Below are 16,425 nucleotides of genomic sequence, written 5' to 3'. Positions count from 1 at the left end.
AACTTCCAAATGTATAAGTCCCCCTTTTTGCATCTCATCTTTAGATGGGTTTGTGGCTCCACAGGACCCTCTGCAAGGGCACATAGACCAGTTTGAAGAGCAGACCCCTGCCCAACAGTCCTTTGAACCGGCAGGGCTACCCCAAGGTCAGTGGTGGGTTTTCAATGAAATTTGTGAGTGTACCTCAGTTGAATTTAATTTTACAACAACCTTACATGTTTTCTCTTAAGGCCCTTCTAAAATGTATGGTTTCAAACCAAATAACTTTTTCCATGCATTGTAGATTTTTTTGTTGTTGATGCATACTATTTTGTGGTCTGCTCAGGTCTTCTGGAAAGTGACCTTTGCAGCCATTCTACACGTAGTTTCCAGCCAAGAAAAGGTGGCTGAGTAGAAATTAGAACTTTGTGGTGGCTGGTTCTGTAAAGCCTCTGCTGCTGTAATGTCTGCTGAGCACAGCCTCCCGCCTGTTAGCAAACAATGTTAAAGCTTGCTAATAACAGCTAGTCCTGATTCTAGTTCAGAAAATAGAAATGCCTCTTTAGACATTTTAAATTTATAAACCCTTTTTAAAAAACATTTTAGTGTAACTTTAATATTTTTGTAGAACTCCTCTTTTCTAATTTATTTCAGGTTTTACAGTGACTGACACGTACCATCAGCAGCCTCAGTTTCCACCTGTCCAACAGCTACAGGATTCCAGCACACTTGAGTCTCAGGCCCTCTCCACAAGCTTTCACCAGCAGAGCTTGCTGCAGGCTCCCAGCTCTGATGGGATGAATGTAGTGAGTATGGACAGAGGGGTGCATACGTGGCAGTATTTAGCAGGTGCTATTTTATTCTTCACTGTGATTATTTAAAATTTCCTTAAGGGAAATTTTAAGAAGTGTGCTCACTTCTTGTAACATTAAGGTTACTGCATTACCTGGGAAATCCTCAGTGTTAGTACATCGGGCTTTCTTTTTCCTTAAAACATTTTAATTTTACTTAAAGGTTTCCGTGCCAGTGTGGCCTTACATTTGTGATTAAAAGCTAAGAATTTACTAGAGTGTCAGGTAATAACATGTTGAAAGATACTATGTTGCTTTAGGCACAAAACCTAAACATTTTTAATTGTGGACTTTTAAACATGTTAGAAGGAGAATATAATGAATGCTGACATTAAAAAACATTTAAATGCATCATTTAAAATTTTATCTCTTACGCCTAGTTGGAGACATTTTAATTTTGGTTTTTATTTTCATTTTTCTGCTTTTGGAAATTTCTTAATAGTGATGAGAAATTATTGACCAATTGTTATCCCTCTTTAAAATCCACCATTGGTAGCTTTGCCCAAGTGGTAGAGCTGGATCCTCCCGTGAAAATTTCAGAACATTTTTCTCATAGCTAGAAACTACAAACTTGGCAGCAGATGCTGAATCTGGGAAGTGGAGAACGTACTTCTTAGCAGCTGACTTTACTCCAGAACTCTCTAAATAAAACTGTGCAAACCCAGTTCTGTTGTTGTGGTTTATCTAAGTTGGTTTTGGAAGTCAGGTAAACAAATGAGACACAAGCCCTTGCTTATAGCAGCGTGCAGTTGCTGCACGGGGTGGATGACTCCACTGTTCGCAGTCTGTCCTGTGACTCCAGGCCTTCTGAAGGTCAGTGGAGCTTACCCTCTGCTCAGTGTGAGCGTGGGTCTATTATAGAGTGGTTAGAAAACATTGACCAGGTTTTTGTTTCGTCCTTGCTGTGGTGGCATGGGTTGTCATGCCGCTGTCAGGAAGGGATGGGTCAGTGTGACTGCTCCAAGCATGCGCGGTACCCTTCTTGGGGATGGAGAACATGTCCTTCTCACCCTCTGGTTTGTGTGACAAGAGGAGACAATATTATACTCTCTGAAGGTGGGATTTTATTCGCTGTCAGTAAGAGTAGAGCAGATGGAAGGGGAATCTCTTATTAAGATATATAAAATAATCAGTTTTATGGTTGATTAAGCTTTGTATTGAGGTAGGGAAATGGAAAATAAATAGATCTTCATTTAATAAAATCTGTATAAGTGATCTTTATTATTGCTCTGGCCCAAGTGATTACAGTGGACTATTTGGGGGTTCTCCCTCTTAAATCCACAGTTTATGAATGTTCTTATCCTTAGTTCTTAGCTGCTGAGTTGTTTTATGTTTATTCACAGGTATTCAAGTAGTTTGCTTTATACTTCTTTTAAATTTTAGACAACTCGCTTGATTCAGGAGTCATCCCAAGAGGAACTGGACCTGCAGGCACAAGGTTCCCAGTTTCTGGAGGACAGCGAGGACCAGAGCAGGCGCTCTTACAGGTAGTTGTCTGCACAGACCAGCTCATGGTACTGCCGGCTCCCAGCGACGGATCCTGCAGTGACAGATGCTGCTGTGTGCTTGCCCTGCTCCAAGGGCTCTGCGATTTCATTCTCTCAGAACTGTTCAAAACAGTTCCATTGTCATCCATAGTCTGTAAATAAGGGATCTGAGACTAAAGAGATATTTACTTGCTAAACTTTTTACAGCAAATAAGCGAGCGGGCCAGGATTTGGATGCAGCAGTCTTCAGTTTGTCTGTTTGAAGTGCTCTGCTATAGCTTCCCATCACTGTTTTAAGTCATTATTATTCCATTTTCAGAAATTACTTAAATTTATATTGTGCCTTTTAGTTCAAGACTCTTCTTGTGCTTTACATATGACAATCTGTGTACCAGCGTACAGCACAATTAGAAAGACAGCTTTTTAGATGTGTCCGTCCGCTGGCTCAGCAGTATATACCGAGCACCTTCTGTGCACAGTGTACAAGTAATTTTTGTATTTTTAGTTGAGACAGGGTTTCACCATGTTGGCCAGGCTGGTCTCGAACTCCTGACCTCAGGTGATCCACCTGCATCAGCCTTCCAAAGTGCTGCGATTACAGGTGTGAGCCACCGCCAAACCAGATTTACAAGAGTGAATTTTCAAAATGTATTCAGACACTTCCAGCTTTTAGTTTCATTTGGACTTGAAAGTTAGTTGCCTCTATGTGGGCACCCAGTCTTGACTTAGGTTCTAGTGTAGGGACATCTCTAACTTCTTACTGGATATTAAAACTTGAGACTGGACAAAAGAGACATACTAATGGAATAAGCTTTTAATAATATGTGACTAGGAGTTTTGAAATTGATAATTATTTTAATCCTTAAGATATCATTAGTCTATTCAGTAACAACGGAAGGGGAAATAATACTGCATATTGATATATTATTCAGCATAACTCCAGTACACTTTGTTATGTATTTCATAAACCAGAGGAGTACATGGATTGGCATTGACGAGTGACTAGATGCAGGAGTGATTCTGCCTCAGAGGCGATGGAAGGATTCACAGTGTCTAATGACTTAAAGAAAAGAGTGCATACATTTTCTTCCTGTTATGCTTAGTGAGAGTTTCTAATTAATCAAATGTTATGTCTGCTGGGGAGTTACAGGATTTACTGGTTTTTAAGTAATACATTTAAGATTATAAGTACTCTGAGCAGAATCTGGTCTAACAAATGATTGTCGGCAATATTTTATAGTTTATAATTTCTTCAATGTTGGAGAGCACACCTAGGTTCTGTAACACTTGTGTCTAAATGTTTCATGGTTGTTGGTGAAGCTTGTTTGCTTTCCTTCCCGTCTCAGGTGTTGTATTTATAATTGTGCTATGAATTAACGTGGTCTGGGTTCTGTATGTTTGCAGGTGTGACTATTGCAACAAAGGCTTTAAGAAGTCCAGTCACCTAAAGCAGCACGTGCGGTCGCACACCGGGGAGAAGCCCTACAAGTGCAAACTCTGTGGACGTGGCTTTGTTTCCTCCGGGGTGCTCAAGTCTCACGAGAAGACACACACAGGTCATTGTCTGCCTTATACTTGGAGATTAGTCCTTTAAAGAAAAAAGCTTTATTGAGATATAATCCATATACCATTCAATTAACCCACTGAAAATGTACAATTCAGTGATTTTTAGTATGTTTGTAGAGTTCTGCAACCATCAAAACTGTAATTTTAGGACATTTTTATTACACACAAAAGAAACTCTGTACCCATTAATAGTCACTCCCCATTTCCCCTCAATGCCCAGAACCTCAGGCGCCCCGTATCTACCTCTGTCTTTAGAGGTTTGCTTGTTCTGGGTATTTTATAGAAATATGTGGCATTTTGTGTCTGCTGCTTTCACAGCACAGTGTGCTCAAGTTTCATCCATGCTGTATAGGTGGATCAGAACCTCATTACTTTCCGTTGTAGGATATGCCACGTCTTATTGATCCATTCATCAGTTGATGGACATTGGGGTTATTTCCGTATTTTGTTTATTGTAAGTAATCCTGCTGTGAACATTTGTATACAAGTTTTTGTGTGGACACGGGCTCATTGCTCTACCTAGGAGTGGAATTGTTTGGTCATATGTTAACTCTGTTAAAACATTTGAGTTTATGGAACGTTTTCCACTGTGGCTGTGGTATTTGCCCATGGTAGGGCGGGAGGGCTCTGGTTTCCCCACATCCTCGCCAATGGCTATTATTGCTTCTCTCATGACCGGCCTTGTAGATGGTCATGAGCCTTCCCACGTGCCATTGTGGTTTTGCTTTTATTTGCATTTCTCCGATGACTGATCAAGTTAAACGTCTTTCACAGACACTGAGAAATGTCTGTTCTAATCTTATGCCCATTTTAAAATTGGATTATTTGCTTTATTGAGTTGTAAGAGGTTTTTATAGTCTGATTACTGGATCTTTAACAGATACATAGTGTCCAGTTAAAAATATTTTTAACATATTTTGTTATCTTTAATATATTCAGTATATTAATAAGTTTAATATCAGTGTATATTTTATATAAGGCTTTATTTGAAAATGAAGATATACTGCTTAGAAACATATAGCCAAGCAAAATAAGGAAAAGTTTTATTGACTGGTCCATAGGTTGATGATTGGGGAGTGGTTTTAGTGGTTATTGGAAAGATTGCTGGGAGTCATTTATGTGGTACTTTAAAGGACCAGAGAGCAGCAATATATGACTTTTATAAGGAACAGTGGAAGAAAGACAGAAATAGGAAGAAAATAGCTGGTTACTTGGTTCTGTGTCATTGGTCCAGAGGAGAGAAGGCCTTCTATATGGGACTTTATTTGAAAATAAAGCTGTATAGAAGATTTATAGACTAGTTCTTAATGCCTAATATACCTCATGTGCGGTGGAAGTGATGAAAAGATGGATGGGAAAAAACATTTCTGGGGTAGAATCCACATGTTGCCAGTTTAAAGGTAAAAGACCGAAGTCAGAGAGGACTTGATTTGTTTTGGAGACTGTGACTTCACAGAGCCTGCTGATTTCAGTAGAGAAGGCAGTAAGATGTCCTGTGTTAACTTCCATGTTCTTAAAACAATCCCATTGCTAAAAATTGGAAACCCATACCAAATAAACTGTCTATAATTTTGTGATTTACTTTTTTTTTAACCAAACTCTGCTAAGCCTCAGGATAATGTTGTGGCTTATTAAACATATCTTTGTTTGGTTTTGACTGCTTCTGGTTTTAAGGTAATGAAATAGGATTGGTTCCAGCTGTTTTTTCTCCGTTTCTGTGCTTGTAGGAGTGAAGGCGTTCAGCTGCAGCGTGTGCAACGCTTCCTTCACTACCAATGGCAGCCTCACCCGGCACATGGCCACACATATGAGCATGAAGCCTTATAAGTGTCCGTTTTGTGAAGAGGGTTTCCGAACTACAGTGCATTGTAAAAAGCACATGAAGAGACACCAAGCAGTCCCCTCTGCTGTGTCAGCCACTGGAGAGACAGAAGGAGGAGGTATTTTCCATTTGTTGATTCAAGGTGTATTAACCCAATGCTAATTTAGGAATAAATCCATTCACAAATCACCGTGAGTATTTTAACCTGGCTATGTACAGATTAAGTTCAGTAGCACCCTGAGTTTTTAATAGTTAATTTTATTTTCTGATTAGGAAAGCCGTACATGCCCTTGGAAGAAAAATTCAGAGGCCCAATGAAGAAAACATCTGCTCTTACAAATCACCACACGCTGAATCAGCATTCGCTCTCACACTGTGCTCTTCCTTTCATGCTTACGCGCACATGTTGTTAGAGACTTTAATGCTTTTTAACAAATATGGTATCTTGCTCTAAATAGTGTTGTAGTGTGCTTAATTTTCCATCTACTAAAGTTTATTATAGGCATATTTAATTTATTGAACACAGATCTACATCAGTTCAGATGACTCCATGGAATTCCATCATATTTTATTATATAATTTTCTGTTGATGGATTGATGGATGTGTAGCTAGTATCTGGTCTTTCACTGAAATGGTAATGGTAGCATTTATGGAGTACTGTAACCTTGGCAAAACCTGTGCTTACCATTACATTGTCTCTTGTAATAGACACAACACACTGCATAGTTAGAGGGATTAATCTCATTTTGTACACTAGCCAGCAAAACATTAGATAAGTTAATTCTCCCAAGTCCCATACCAAGAGGAAAAATGCTAAGTATTATTTTTGTGATTATACTTTTTGTGCTTATAAGACAACTTCTTTTTAGTAAGTTCCACAATGAAATTATAGAGTTAAGAATGGAACACATTTTATATTTTGACACATTATGCCAGCACACAGATTGCCGTTTTAAAATCCATGTTAGTTCTGATACTCTTGGAGGTCATGGCTGGTCTGAGTGTATGTGTGGGCCTGGGCTCTTGCCTGTGCTGCGGCCATCCTGTCCTGGCACAGTTGGTGTGCAATGTTGTCAGTGAATCTTGTGTCAGTGGCTGTGTGGAGACAGGGCTGCTAAATGGGAACTGTCATCAGAGGTCAGACCTCCTGGTGGCCTATCATCTTCTCTCAAGGTACTGCCCCCTCTGTCTGCTTTGCCACCATCTGACCAAAAGATCACAGTGAGACCATCCGGGGTCCCCGGTGGGTTATGGTAGTCTACCTTTCTCTTCTGTTTTGAGGAATAAGTCTGTAAAACTTGCCTAAACTCCCTCAAAGTAACAAAAACTGTGACTTAACCATTGCCAGAGCCACTGTGCACCTCGTTCCTTTAGTAGATAATTCTGGAATAAAAGTTTCTGACCTGTTACACTGAGATAGTTCAAACTCTTTAGTCCGATGATACTTATTAAAGCCTTTCTTTCCATTTTAAAAATTCTGTCGTTAGATTTCATAAAGTATAAAAAGAAAATGGCCCTTTCCTTCAAATGAGTTAAAGGCTATAGGACATACAGGCATTATTTCTAGAACCCTGTCATTTGGAGAGTGTTAATTTATCAGCCAAATACAAATAATCTCTAAGCCTCTTTACATATTCCTTCCCGTCAATTAATAAAGCTTCTAATGCTACTGAATTCTAGCATCAATTTGGGGGTTCTGTTTGGGCTTCATCTCACTGCTACATATTTATTTAGATTCACCTTTATATGTCTTATGTTCCTTGGATCATTGTGGGGGAAACTGCAGATGAATTCTTGTCCCTAGGAGAAAAGTCACGTGTTAAATTGCATTGTTTTGCCCAAACCTAGAGACTTGGATAGGGGTTAAATTCCCTCACATTTATTGCAACGTTAGCCTGCTTCTAACACTTGCTGTCTATTTCATGCTCTCTGTCTATGGTGCTTAATTGTGTTGTTCTGTCTCTCTCCAGCCTGTGCTATACTGATTGTGTTCTCAGTTCCTTAAAGAAGGTTAACAGAGTTACCTCCTTATTTCCTCATGAGTGTTGGTGGGGCTGCTATCTATAAAGCTACCCTCAGATCATTCCAAGATTTATTGGTATAATGTGGAATTTTAGTTTGCTGTATCTTTTTCTGGAATTTCTATGAGATGGACATTGAATCCACTGGCTTTATCCTCCATGACTTTCTCCCTCAACCCACACCCTCGCTGTCCGTTGCTCCCCTCTCTATCTTCTTCCCCCTCCCCGCACCCATCTCTCATCTTTGTTTCCTTTTATATGGTAAGAAAAATTATCTAGTTCGTTTTTAAATTTACTTATTTGGTGAATTAATCACTGTTCACTTTGCAATTTAGTGTTTCTGTTGAGTTGTAAGTTTTTTTCAGTCAGTCGTACAATAATGACTTCCCTGCTCCCAGCCAAACTTTTTTTCCTCTCTATTATTCTTTTTTTAATCATTTGGAATGCATCCTTATTTTTCATTTAGGAATGAATACTTACGCGTATAGTTCTCTTTCAGTGTCAGCTGAGGATTGGTTCCTTGACTCCTGAGGACACCAAAATCTGCAGATGCTGAAGTTCCTGATATCAAACAGCATAGTATCTGCATGTAACCTACGCGCATCCTCTTGTATACTTTAAACCATCTCTAGATCACTTATAATACCGAATATAATACAAATGCTATGTAAATAGTTTCGGGTTCTTTGAGAGACAGGGTCTCACTCTGTCACCCAGGCGGGAGTACAATAGCTTAATGGTAATTCACTGCAGCCTTGAACTCCTGGGTTCAAGCAATCCTCCCACCTCAGGCTCCTGAGTAGCTGGGGCTACAGGCTCACCACCATGCCTGGCTAATTAAAAAAACATTTTTTTGTAGAGACGGGATCTTGCTGTGTTGCCTAGGCAGTCTTGAACTTCTGTACCAAGCCCCAACTTGGCCTCCCAATGTGCTGGGGCTATAGGTGCGTGCCACCATGCCTGGTTAATTTTTATCTTTTTAGTAAAGATGGAGTCTTGGTGTGTGACTCAGGCTGGTCTCACACTCCTGGCCTGAAGCAATCTTTCCATCTCAGCTTCCCAAATCAGTGGGCTTACAGGCGTGAGCCACTGCACCTGGTTGTAAATAGCCATCATAGCATATTGTTTATTGAATAATAACAAGAGAAAAAATATCTGTGAGTATTTTCTAACTGCAGTTGGTTGAATCTATGGATGTGGAAGGCACAGATACAGAGGGCCAACCATATATATTTTTAAAGTTTTATTTTCTTATTTATAGTAATTGTTTTTAGTTGGGGACCATTTGCTAATTTATTAATTTGGTCTCCCATTTTTGGGCTTCTGGTTTTTAAAAATCCCAGGGTAATTCATTTTTTGCCCTTATTAATAAATTAGTATCTGTATTTATGAATACCCGTAGCTTGTGTTGACACTATCAGCCTCAAAGCTTACTCCTGAATTTGCAGGGAGGGGTAGAAGCAGGTCTTTAATCCGAGTATCTTCCTAATGTTGGTCATCGCTCTCCTAAGGGAAGCCCTTGACTTGGTTTTTTTTTGGTTACATAATATCTGTACATATTTATGACGCACGTGTGATAATTTATTTCAAGTATAGAATATGGAATGATCAAATCAGAGTACTTGGGGTATTCATCACCTTAAGTATTTATCAGTTTCTAAATGGGAACATTTCAAGTTCTCTCCTGTAGCTGCTTTGAAATATACATTGTCTTTAACTGTATCACCCTACTCTGCTATCAGACATTAGAGCTTATTCCTTCTATCTAAGTGGATGTTTTCACCTCCTCACCAACCTCTGTTCATCCTCTGCCCCCTACTTTCCAGTACACTTGGCTGTTTTCTTTCCATGACCTAAGTTTCTCAATGGAGATGGGAAAATATGGCAACTCTCTACCATCATAAAAATAGCTTGGTTGAGTTACTGATTTTCATTACATACATACCTATTTAGTTTTAATTGTTTTGCTAATAACCTAAGTTTTCTTCATTAGATTTTTGATCCCTTTTCCTTGATTTTGTTTAGACATTTGTATGGAGGAGGAGGAAGAACATTCTGACAGAAATGCATCACGGAAGTCTCGTCCTGAGGTCATCACTTTCACAGAGGAGGAGACAGCCCAGTTAGCCAAGATCCGGCCTCAGGAGAGTGCCACGGTGTCAGAGAAGGTCCTGGTGCAGTCCGCGGCAGAAAAGGACCGCATCAGCGAGCTGAGGGACAAGCAGGCGGAGCTGCAGGACGAGCCCAAGCATGCCAACTGCTGCACATACTGCCCCAAGAGCTTCAAGAAGCCCAGCGACCTGGTGAGGTGAGGGCATGGCTACGCTGCGCGGGTTCTGCTCTGAAGACTGGAGGTGCAGGCAGCTGCTCCTTTGGTGACTTTCACTGCAGCAGGGCCATTAGTTTCTCAACCTGGTATCTCCTGAGTGATGGCAGCTTGCTTACTAGAGTGTATGGTTTTAAGCTTGAATTAGTTCTCTGTAGTAAGCTCGTTCAGAATATTAATTAGACAGTCTGTTTTCAGCTGTGCATCGTGGCTCACACCTGTAATCCCAGCACTTTGGGAGGCCAAGGCAGGAGGATCACCTGAGGTCGGGAGTTTGAGACCAGCCTGACCAACATGGAGAAACCCAGTCTCTACTAAAAAATATAAAATTAGCTGGGCGTAGTGGTGGGTGCCTGTAATCCCAGCTACTCAGGAGCCTGAGACAGGAGAATCACTTGAACCCGAGAGGTGGAGGTTGCAGTGAGCTGAGATCATGCCATTGTACTCCAGCCTGGGCAACAAGAATGAAACTCCATCTCAAAAAAAAAAAAAAAAGAAAGTCTGTCTTCTCTGTAGATTGCTTATGCTTGTTTCTGTATGGTTGTCATAGTAGTAAACAATGAAAACAAATCTATCCATTGAGGAAGGCAGGGCTCTAAGGTTTGTGGACAGGCAGAGGAGCAGCAGGCACCCTCCCGCCTGATGCCTGCCAGTCAGTGTGAGGAGCGGGACACCGTCATGTGACAGGAGGGAGACTCATTGGCAGTTGGCCAAACAGCAGTGGCTGATACATGAGATCGAGTTTAGCAGAACCATGAAGAATCTGGAAACTAAGACCCATGGTAAAGAACAGAAGGGGCTCTCAGAATGTCCTTCCTTTCTGGAGAAAGGAAGACCAAAGTATCAGCGTTCTCCTAAAGAATCAGAAGAGTTTCTGTATATAAGGGGGATGCTTATGTTTTGCTCTAGAAGATAGAACTAATTATTCAGCAACTTAGTAAAACAAACCGCAAAGATTTTAACATTGCAGGATGTTTCAGAAAACCAAAGGGGGTGTGTTCCTTGTACTCTTTATTCTACAGAGGGCAGCAGCAGGTGCTGCAGGGAAAGGGTAGGTGGTTTCAAGGAACTGCTGGGTTGGCAGTGCCACCCTAGTGAGCACACACCTTGACTGCTGGCCTTTGTGTTTTGACCACAGCAGGACGGCGGGGTATGTTCAGCTAGAGAGTGACAACAAGAGAGGTGACTGGAGAAGAAAGAGAGCCCAGGTCCCACTGGGTGGTGCAGCCACAGGACCCTTGAATAGCAAGCTCTCATTGAGCCATGTAGTAAAGTTCCAGGGTAGGATCTAAGTTGATGGTGTGATCTGAGGTTGGGAATAAGACATAGAAAGTTAAACTAAGGAGAGGAGGAGCTAAGGGGTTCTGATGGAAAACCCGGGATGTTTATAAGAAGGAGTCCAGTCTGGCCAGTAGTTGTATGTGGACTAGAGGAACTCGTGAACTAACCGATAGATAGTTTTCCAATAGGGGTTAGTGGTGGAGTCATAGATGAGAAAGTCAGGCCTGGCAAGGCTGTCATGTGGAGGTGTCGAGACAGCACTTTGTGACCTGCCTGTGGGTGGGGCGTGCCAGCCAATTAGCAGAGACAAGATGCCACCAAGGTGACATGAAGTGCTAAATGTGTCTCCATCGACTGTAGCTAAAGACCAGAAGAGTGGGATGTTCTTTTTTTTTTTTTTGAGACAGAGTCTCGCTCTGTCGCCCAGGCTGGAGTTCAGTGGTGTGATCTCGGCTCATTGCTAACTCCGAGAGCGGGACATTCTTAGAGCTGCGTTTTCTTCTTCTTGTCCTAGCCTTCGTTTTAAAAAAGTTCAAGGTTCAGACTCTGAGTGAGTAAATGTGATGATAAACAAAAAACGGTACTGAAGGGTGTCCTATTCTCCGGAGATAACCACTGTTAACAGTTTTTTAAGTATTTTTTTTTTTTCAGAAATGTCTGGACATATACCAATGTTAAGTTGTACGATTCTGGTTTTTAAATTTTTCCATATCAATGAATCATAGATATTTTTCTTTGTCAGTATCTATAAACCTATTTCATTCTTTTTAATGGCAATGCAGGGTTCTGTCGCATGGGCATACCAAATTAATTTTACCAGACCCCTCCTGACAAACACTGAATTTCTATGTGTGATGACTGGCAGGGCGCTGCCATGATTGTCTTCTGTGAGCCTGTATGCCTCTGATGGCTCAGTGAGGGTAGAGTCTGGCAAAGGCCACCAGAGGGCCTTGTGCCTCTGTCTTTCAGAGACTCTGAGTGCCTGTTTTACAGCTCCAGCCAACAGGATGTCATTTTCATCTGCTCTTCTTTGGTTCTAAGTGTGGTTGAACAGCTTTGCATATGTTTTTCGACTGTTTGTATTTCTTGTGTAAGCTCTCTGTGCATTGCCCATTTTTCTACTCTGATATTGTTTGGGATTTCCTGCTGATTTGTCAGAGTTCTTGGGTTTTTTAAGGAAATTGTTTTCTTTCTTTTTTTCTTTTTTTGAGACAGTCTCACTTTGTCGCCCAGGCTGAAGTGCAGTGGCGTGATCAGGGCTCACTATAACCTCTGCCCCTTGGGTTCAAGCGATTCTCCTGTCTTAGCCTCCTGAGTAGCTGGGATTACAGGCGCCTGCCACCATGGCCCACTAATTTTTGTATTTTCAGTAGAGACGGGATTTTACCATGTTGGCCAGACTGGTCTCGATCTCCCTACCTCAGATGATCTGCCCGCCTCAACCTCCCACAGTGTCGGGATTACAGGTGTGAGCCACTGCTCCCCTCCCTACGGAAATTATCTCTATTATTATTTGTCTTGCAAATATTTTTGTTGTTATTTGGATTTATTTATGGTATTTTTTTGTTTGGAGTGAAGCTTAAAGTTTTTCTTGGCCAAACTTAATCAAAACGTAGTAACACCTAATTTTAATTTATATAGTTATAAATTTCAAATCATGAAGTTGTTTGTCAATACGTCTATAATTAACGCTTTTTGGATAGGCATGTTCGAATCCATACTGGAGAAAAGCCATACAAATGTGATGAATGTGGAAAGAGTTTTACTGTGAAATCCACTCTCGATTGCCATGTGAAGACTCACACAGGTAAGGAACACATTCCTGTGTCATTGGTAGAGGTCTTAGGTAGCATTTCGTATGTTTTGTTCCTATGTATTTTGCATACATAATACTTTCCAAATTATAGAAAGCTTAAAAATGAAGCACCATGAAGAAAGTGAATATGAAAGATTTTTTTATTCGTGACACAGGGAAAACTGTCCAAATGACACTAAGAAAAAAAAGGATTCGTTCTCAAAAGTTGCATTTTTCTTAAAAATTGTCACGTACTCTTACTCATGCCTAAATAACTTTGTTAAAAAGATTACCTCTTAGTCTCATTTAAGCCAAAGAGATTTAGTATGTTGAGGTTTTGTAAAAACTGGCACTTAGGAAATCTGATGGCAGTTATTTCATAATTATTTTTATGTGGGGGGAAAATCTTGCAAAGGGAGAAGTGAATGTCCAGTTTTCCTGGCCTTTTTCTCATCTTCATCTTGTCTGCGCCTTTGCTTCTGGAGTTCTGCATAGTGCATCCTAGCGATGGTGAGGCCGGCTCTGCCTCTGCCCGCTTGGGAATCCTGTAGTCCTCCTATGAGCTCTGTGGTCCTAGACAAGGTTCTCCTCTCAGCCACAGGTTTCTCCTGCAGAAGATGGGGCTTATAGTTGTACCTCCGTCTTTGGGAGTTCAGACATTTAAATAGCTTTAAGTATTAAGACATTTAAATAGCTGGGAAAAGTGTTTGGCCTTAGGTAAATGTTCAGGAGTGGATTGGCCTGTGGTAAATGCACAGTGAATGCAGAGCTGTTGTTATAATGATTCATAGAATTATGATTATCAGACCAATTTATATTCTTCATTGTTGGTTATAAGCAGAATTCAACCAACAAGAACAAATGGACTTTCACGCATTTACCTGACCCTGTGATTCTTTTCTGATGGGTTAATGTTTGGAGCTAGATAAACAGATCCCTGAGCTTGTTTATGTGACTGTCCTGTGTGCAGTTTTTCTGTAGTTTCTTTAGGCTCCCTGTATTTGTCTCTCTTGTGTAATGCAATGAACTTTTTGCGGATATGGAGGGCCCGGCATCACTTACCTTTGTGCCCCCAGGCCTAGGGCGTGGCCTGTCATGCAGCAGGTGCCCAGTGATATCCACGATGACTTGGTGCACGCTGCTTCATCATTTCCTTGGTTTTGGAGTTGAGCGTAGGCTACGTGGATAAGGACTAGAAATGGAAGTCTCTGGATAAATACCTTTTAGTGCCTCTTTCTCCATTCTGAAGTAGATGTGTGATTTCTGAGGAACCCAGGGTGGCATTGGGATAGTAGATTGCTCTAGTCCCTTTGTGGATCCTAGTGTGCGCCATGCTGTAAAAATTAGCATTTGTTCCTGGACCAGTAAAGGGGAAAAGCCAGCCAGGGAATTTTTCAGCTCCCAGAGGCTCTTGGAGGGTGGAGCCTATGCTCGTGGTGCTCTGAGCCTTCGTGGCCTTAGATATACCCAGTAATCATGAACAGAGCCTCAGGAACTAGATACATGATACTAGGCACACAGCTCTTTGACCCTAGAATAGAACTTTCCTTTAACATTCTCCCAATGGGATGCCTACCTGTGCTGGCATTTTGGTTGCTCCTGTTTGGCAGAAGAGAAGATAGAGAGATGCTGAGATGTTAAAGTACCATTTGTAAAATTAAAGAAAAGTGACAGTAATTCAGAGCTGGGCTGTTAAGTCATACCACCCATTAGCTTCTGATAAATATAAATCAAATATTCCAATCAAGGTTCAGAATAACACAGTGGTTTAGAAACACTATAAAGCTCAAAGGGTTGTGAAAATGCTGAATTCAAGTTGTAAATAATATACTGTTAAATTCCTGCAACAATTGCCTGTGACATCCATAACATCTTATAGGTGAAAGGGATGCTCATTAAAGCACTTCCATCCACTGATTCAACATATTTACCTCCAGACTGACAGCTGAGTGGGGTGGGTGTGAGTGTCTCGGCTGCCATTGCCTCTGCTGATTCTTGGCTGGGCTTTTCTCAGGTCAGAAGCTCTTCAGCTGTCACGTCTGCAGCAACGCCTTCTCCACGAAGGGAAGTCTGAAGGTCCACATGCGTCTGCACACGGGAGCCAAACCCTTCAAATGCCCGCACTGCGAGCTGCGTTTCCGTACCTCGGGTAGAAGGAAGACACACATGCAGTTTCATTATAAACCAGACCCAAAGAAGGCCAGAAAGCCTGTGACTCGAAGCTCGTCGGAAGAATTGCAGCCCGTAAACCTCCTCAACTCCTCCTCTACTGACTCTAATGTGTTTATCATGAACAACTCTGTTGTAACAGGACAGCTTGATCAGAATCTGCTGCAACCAGGACTGGTGGGCCAAGCTATTCTCCCTGCCTCCGTGTCAGGTAAACAGTGAGCCGGGGGAATGGGAACAGCACAGTGATTCAGCTCTTCTGCACTGCTTCTGTCTGTTCCCACAGTAGAAGAGACGTTGTTTACCGTAGCACCATGTTTCCCTTCTTTGAGCCTTTTCCTTATAAGGCATTCGGAAAAATGGGAATTCCATCTTGCAGACATCGCCAGTTTCCATTTCCCATTCTGTCTTCCATGATGGCTGCTTTTTTACACTAAGCACTTTGTTTAGCTTTTGTTTTTAGTGGGTATAAACTTGTTTTTACTCAGTTGGCATTCTCATAAATTTAGGAGGGACAAGTGTAATTTCTAAATACTCATTAGCATTGATTTTGATACAGTGCAGTTTTCCATTTGTTCTTGGGTCACATAGTGCTTGAGAAGTGTGACGTTTTAGCTAGCTGTGTTGACTTGTGTACCTGCCAGTAAATGCAGCAGTTGTACGTGGCAGTCAGATGTCCTGTGTGCCCTTCTTTCTGTTTCTGTGACTCATGGCACCATTGCAGCCTGATCACCACTCAGTAGTAGTGGTTGTTTTGAACCTTCGGCTAATCAGTAGAATCTTTTTCAGCTACTTTTCTGATATATTTAAAGTGGGTAATATGAGTATCTATTTCATAGAGTTGTTCTGGGGTGATTAGACGGTGTATGTGTATATGGTAAAAAGTAGGTTTCTGGGGTGATTAGACAGTGTCTGTGAATGGTATAAAGTGTATCTATTTCACAGGGTTGCTCTGGGATGATTATACAGTGTATGTGTATATGGTATAAAGTAGGTTTCTGGGGAGATTACACAGTGTATGTGTATATGGTGTAAAGTAGGTTTCTGGAATGATTAGACAGTGTATGTGTGTATACGGTATAAAGTAGGTTTCTGGGGTGATTAGACAGTGTGTGTGTATATGGTAT

General features: G+C 41.2%; 1 protein-coding gene across 3 annotated transcripts in view; it reads left to right on the top strand.

Annotated features, from left to right (window-relative positions):
- ZNF236 (zinc finger protein 236) overlaps positions 1-16,425 on the top strand; it is a 129,323-nt gene that overhangs the window by 60,166 nt on the left and 52,732 nt on the right. For all 3 annotated transcript variants that reach the window (XR_004228588.1, XM_031934565.1, XM_023224779.2), the window contains exons 14-21: positions 45-146; positions 634-785; positions 2,214-2,317; positions 3,722-3,873; positions 5,611-5,823; positions 9,753-10,035; positions 13,038-13,141; positions 15,144-15,509. Coding sequence is in view for 2 of the 3 variants with exons in the window: in XM_031934565.1 (XP_031790425.1) it covers positions 45-146; positions 634-785; positions 2,214-2,317; positions 3,722-3,873; positions 5,611-5,823; positions 9,753-10,035; positions 13,038-13,141; positions 15,144-15,509 (1,476 nt within the window). In the remaining variant the exon portion in view is untranslated. The remainder of the gene's footprint in view (positions 1-44; positions 147-633; positions 786-2,213; positions 2,318-3,721; positions 3,874-5,610; positions 5,824-9,752; positions 10,036-13,037; positions 13,142-15,143; positions 15,510-16,425) is intronic.

Source organism: Piliocolobus tephrosceles, chromosome 18, assembly GCF_002776525.5.
Source record: "Piliocolobus tephrosceles isolate RC106 chromosome 18, ASM277652v3, whole genome shotgun sequence".
Classification (NCBI taxonomy): domain Eukaryota; kingdom Metazoa; phylum Chordata; class Mammalia; order Primates; family Cercopithecidae; genus Piliocolobus; species Piliocolobus tephrosceles.
This window is presented reverse-complemented; position numbering and strand designations above follow the sequence as displayed.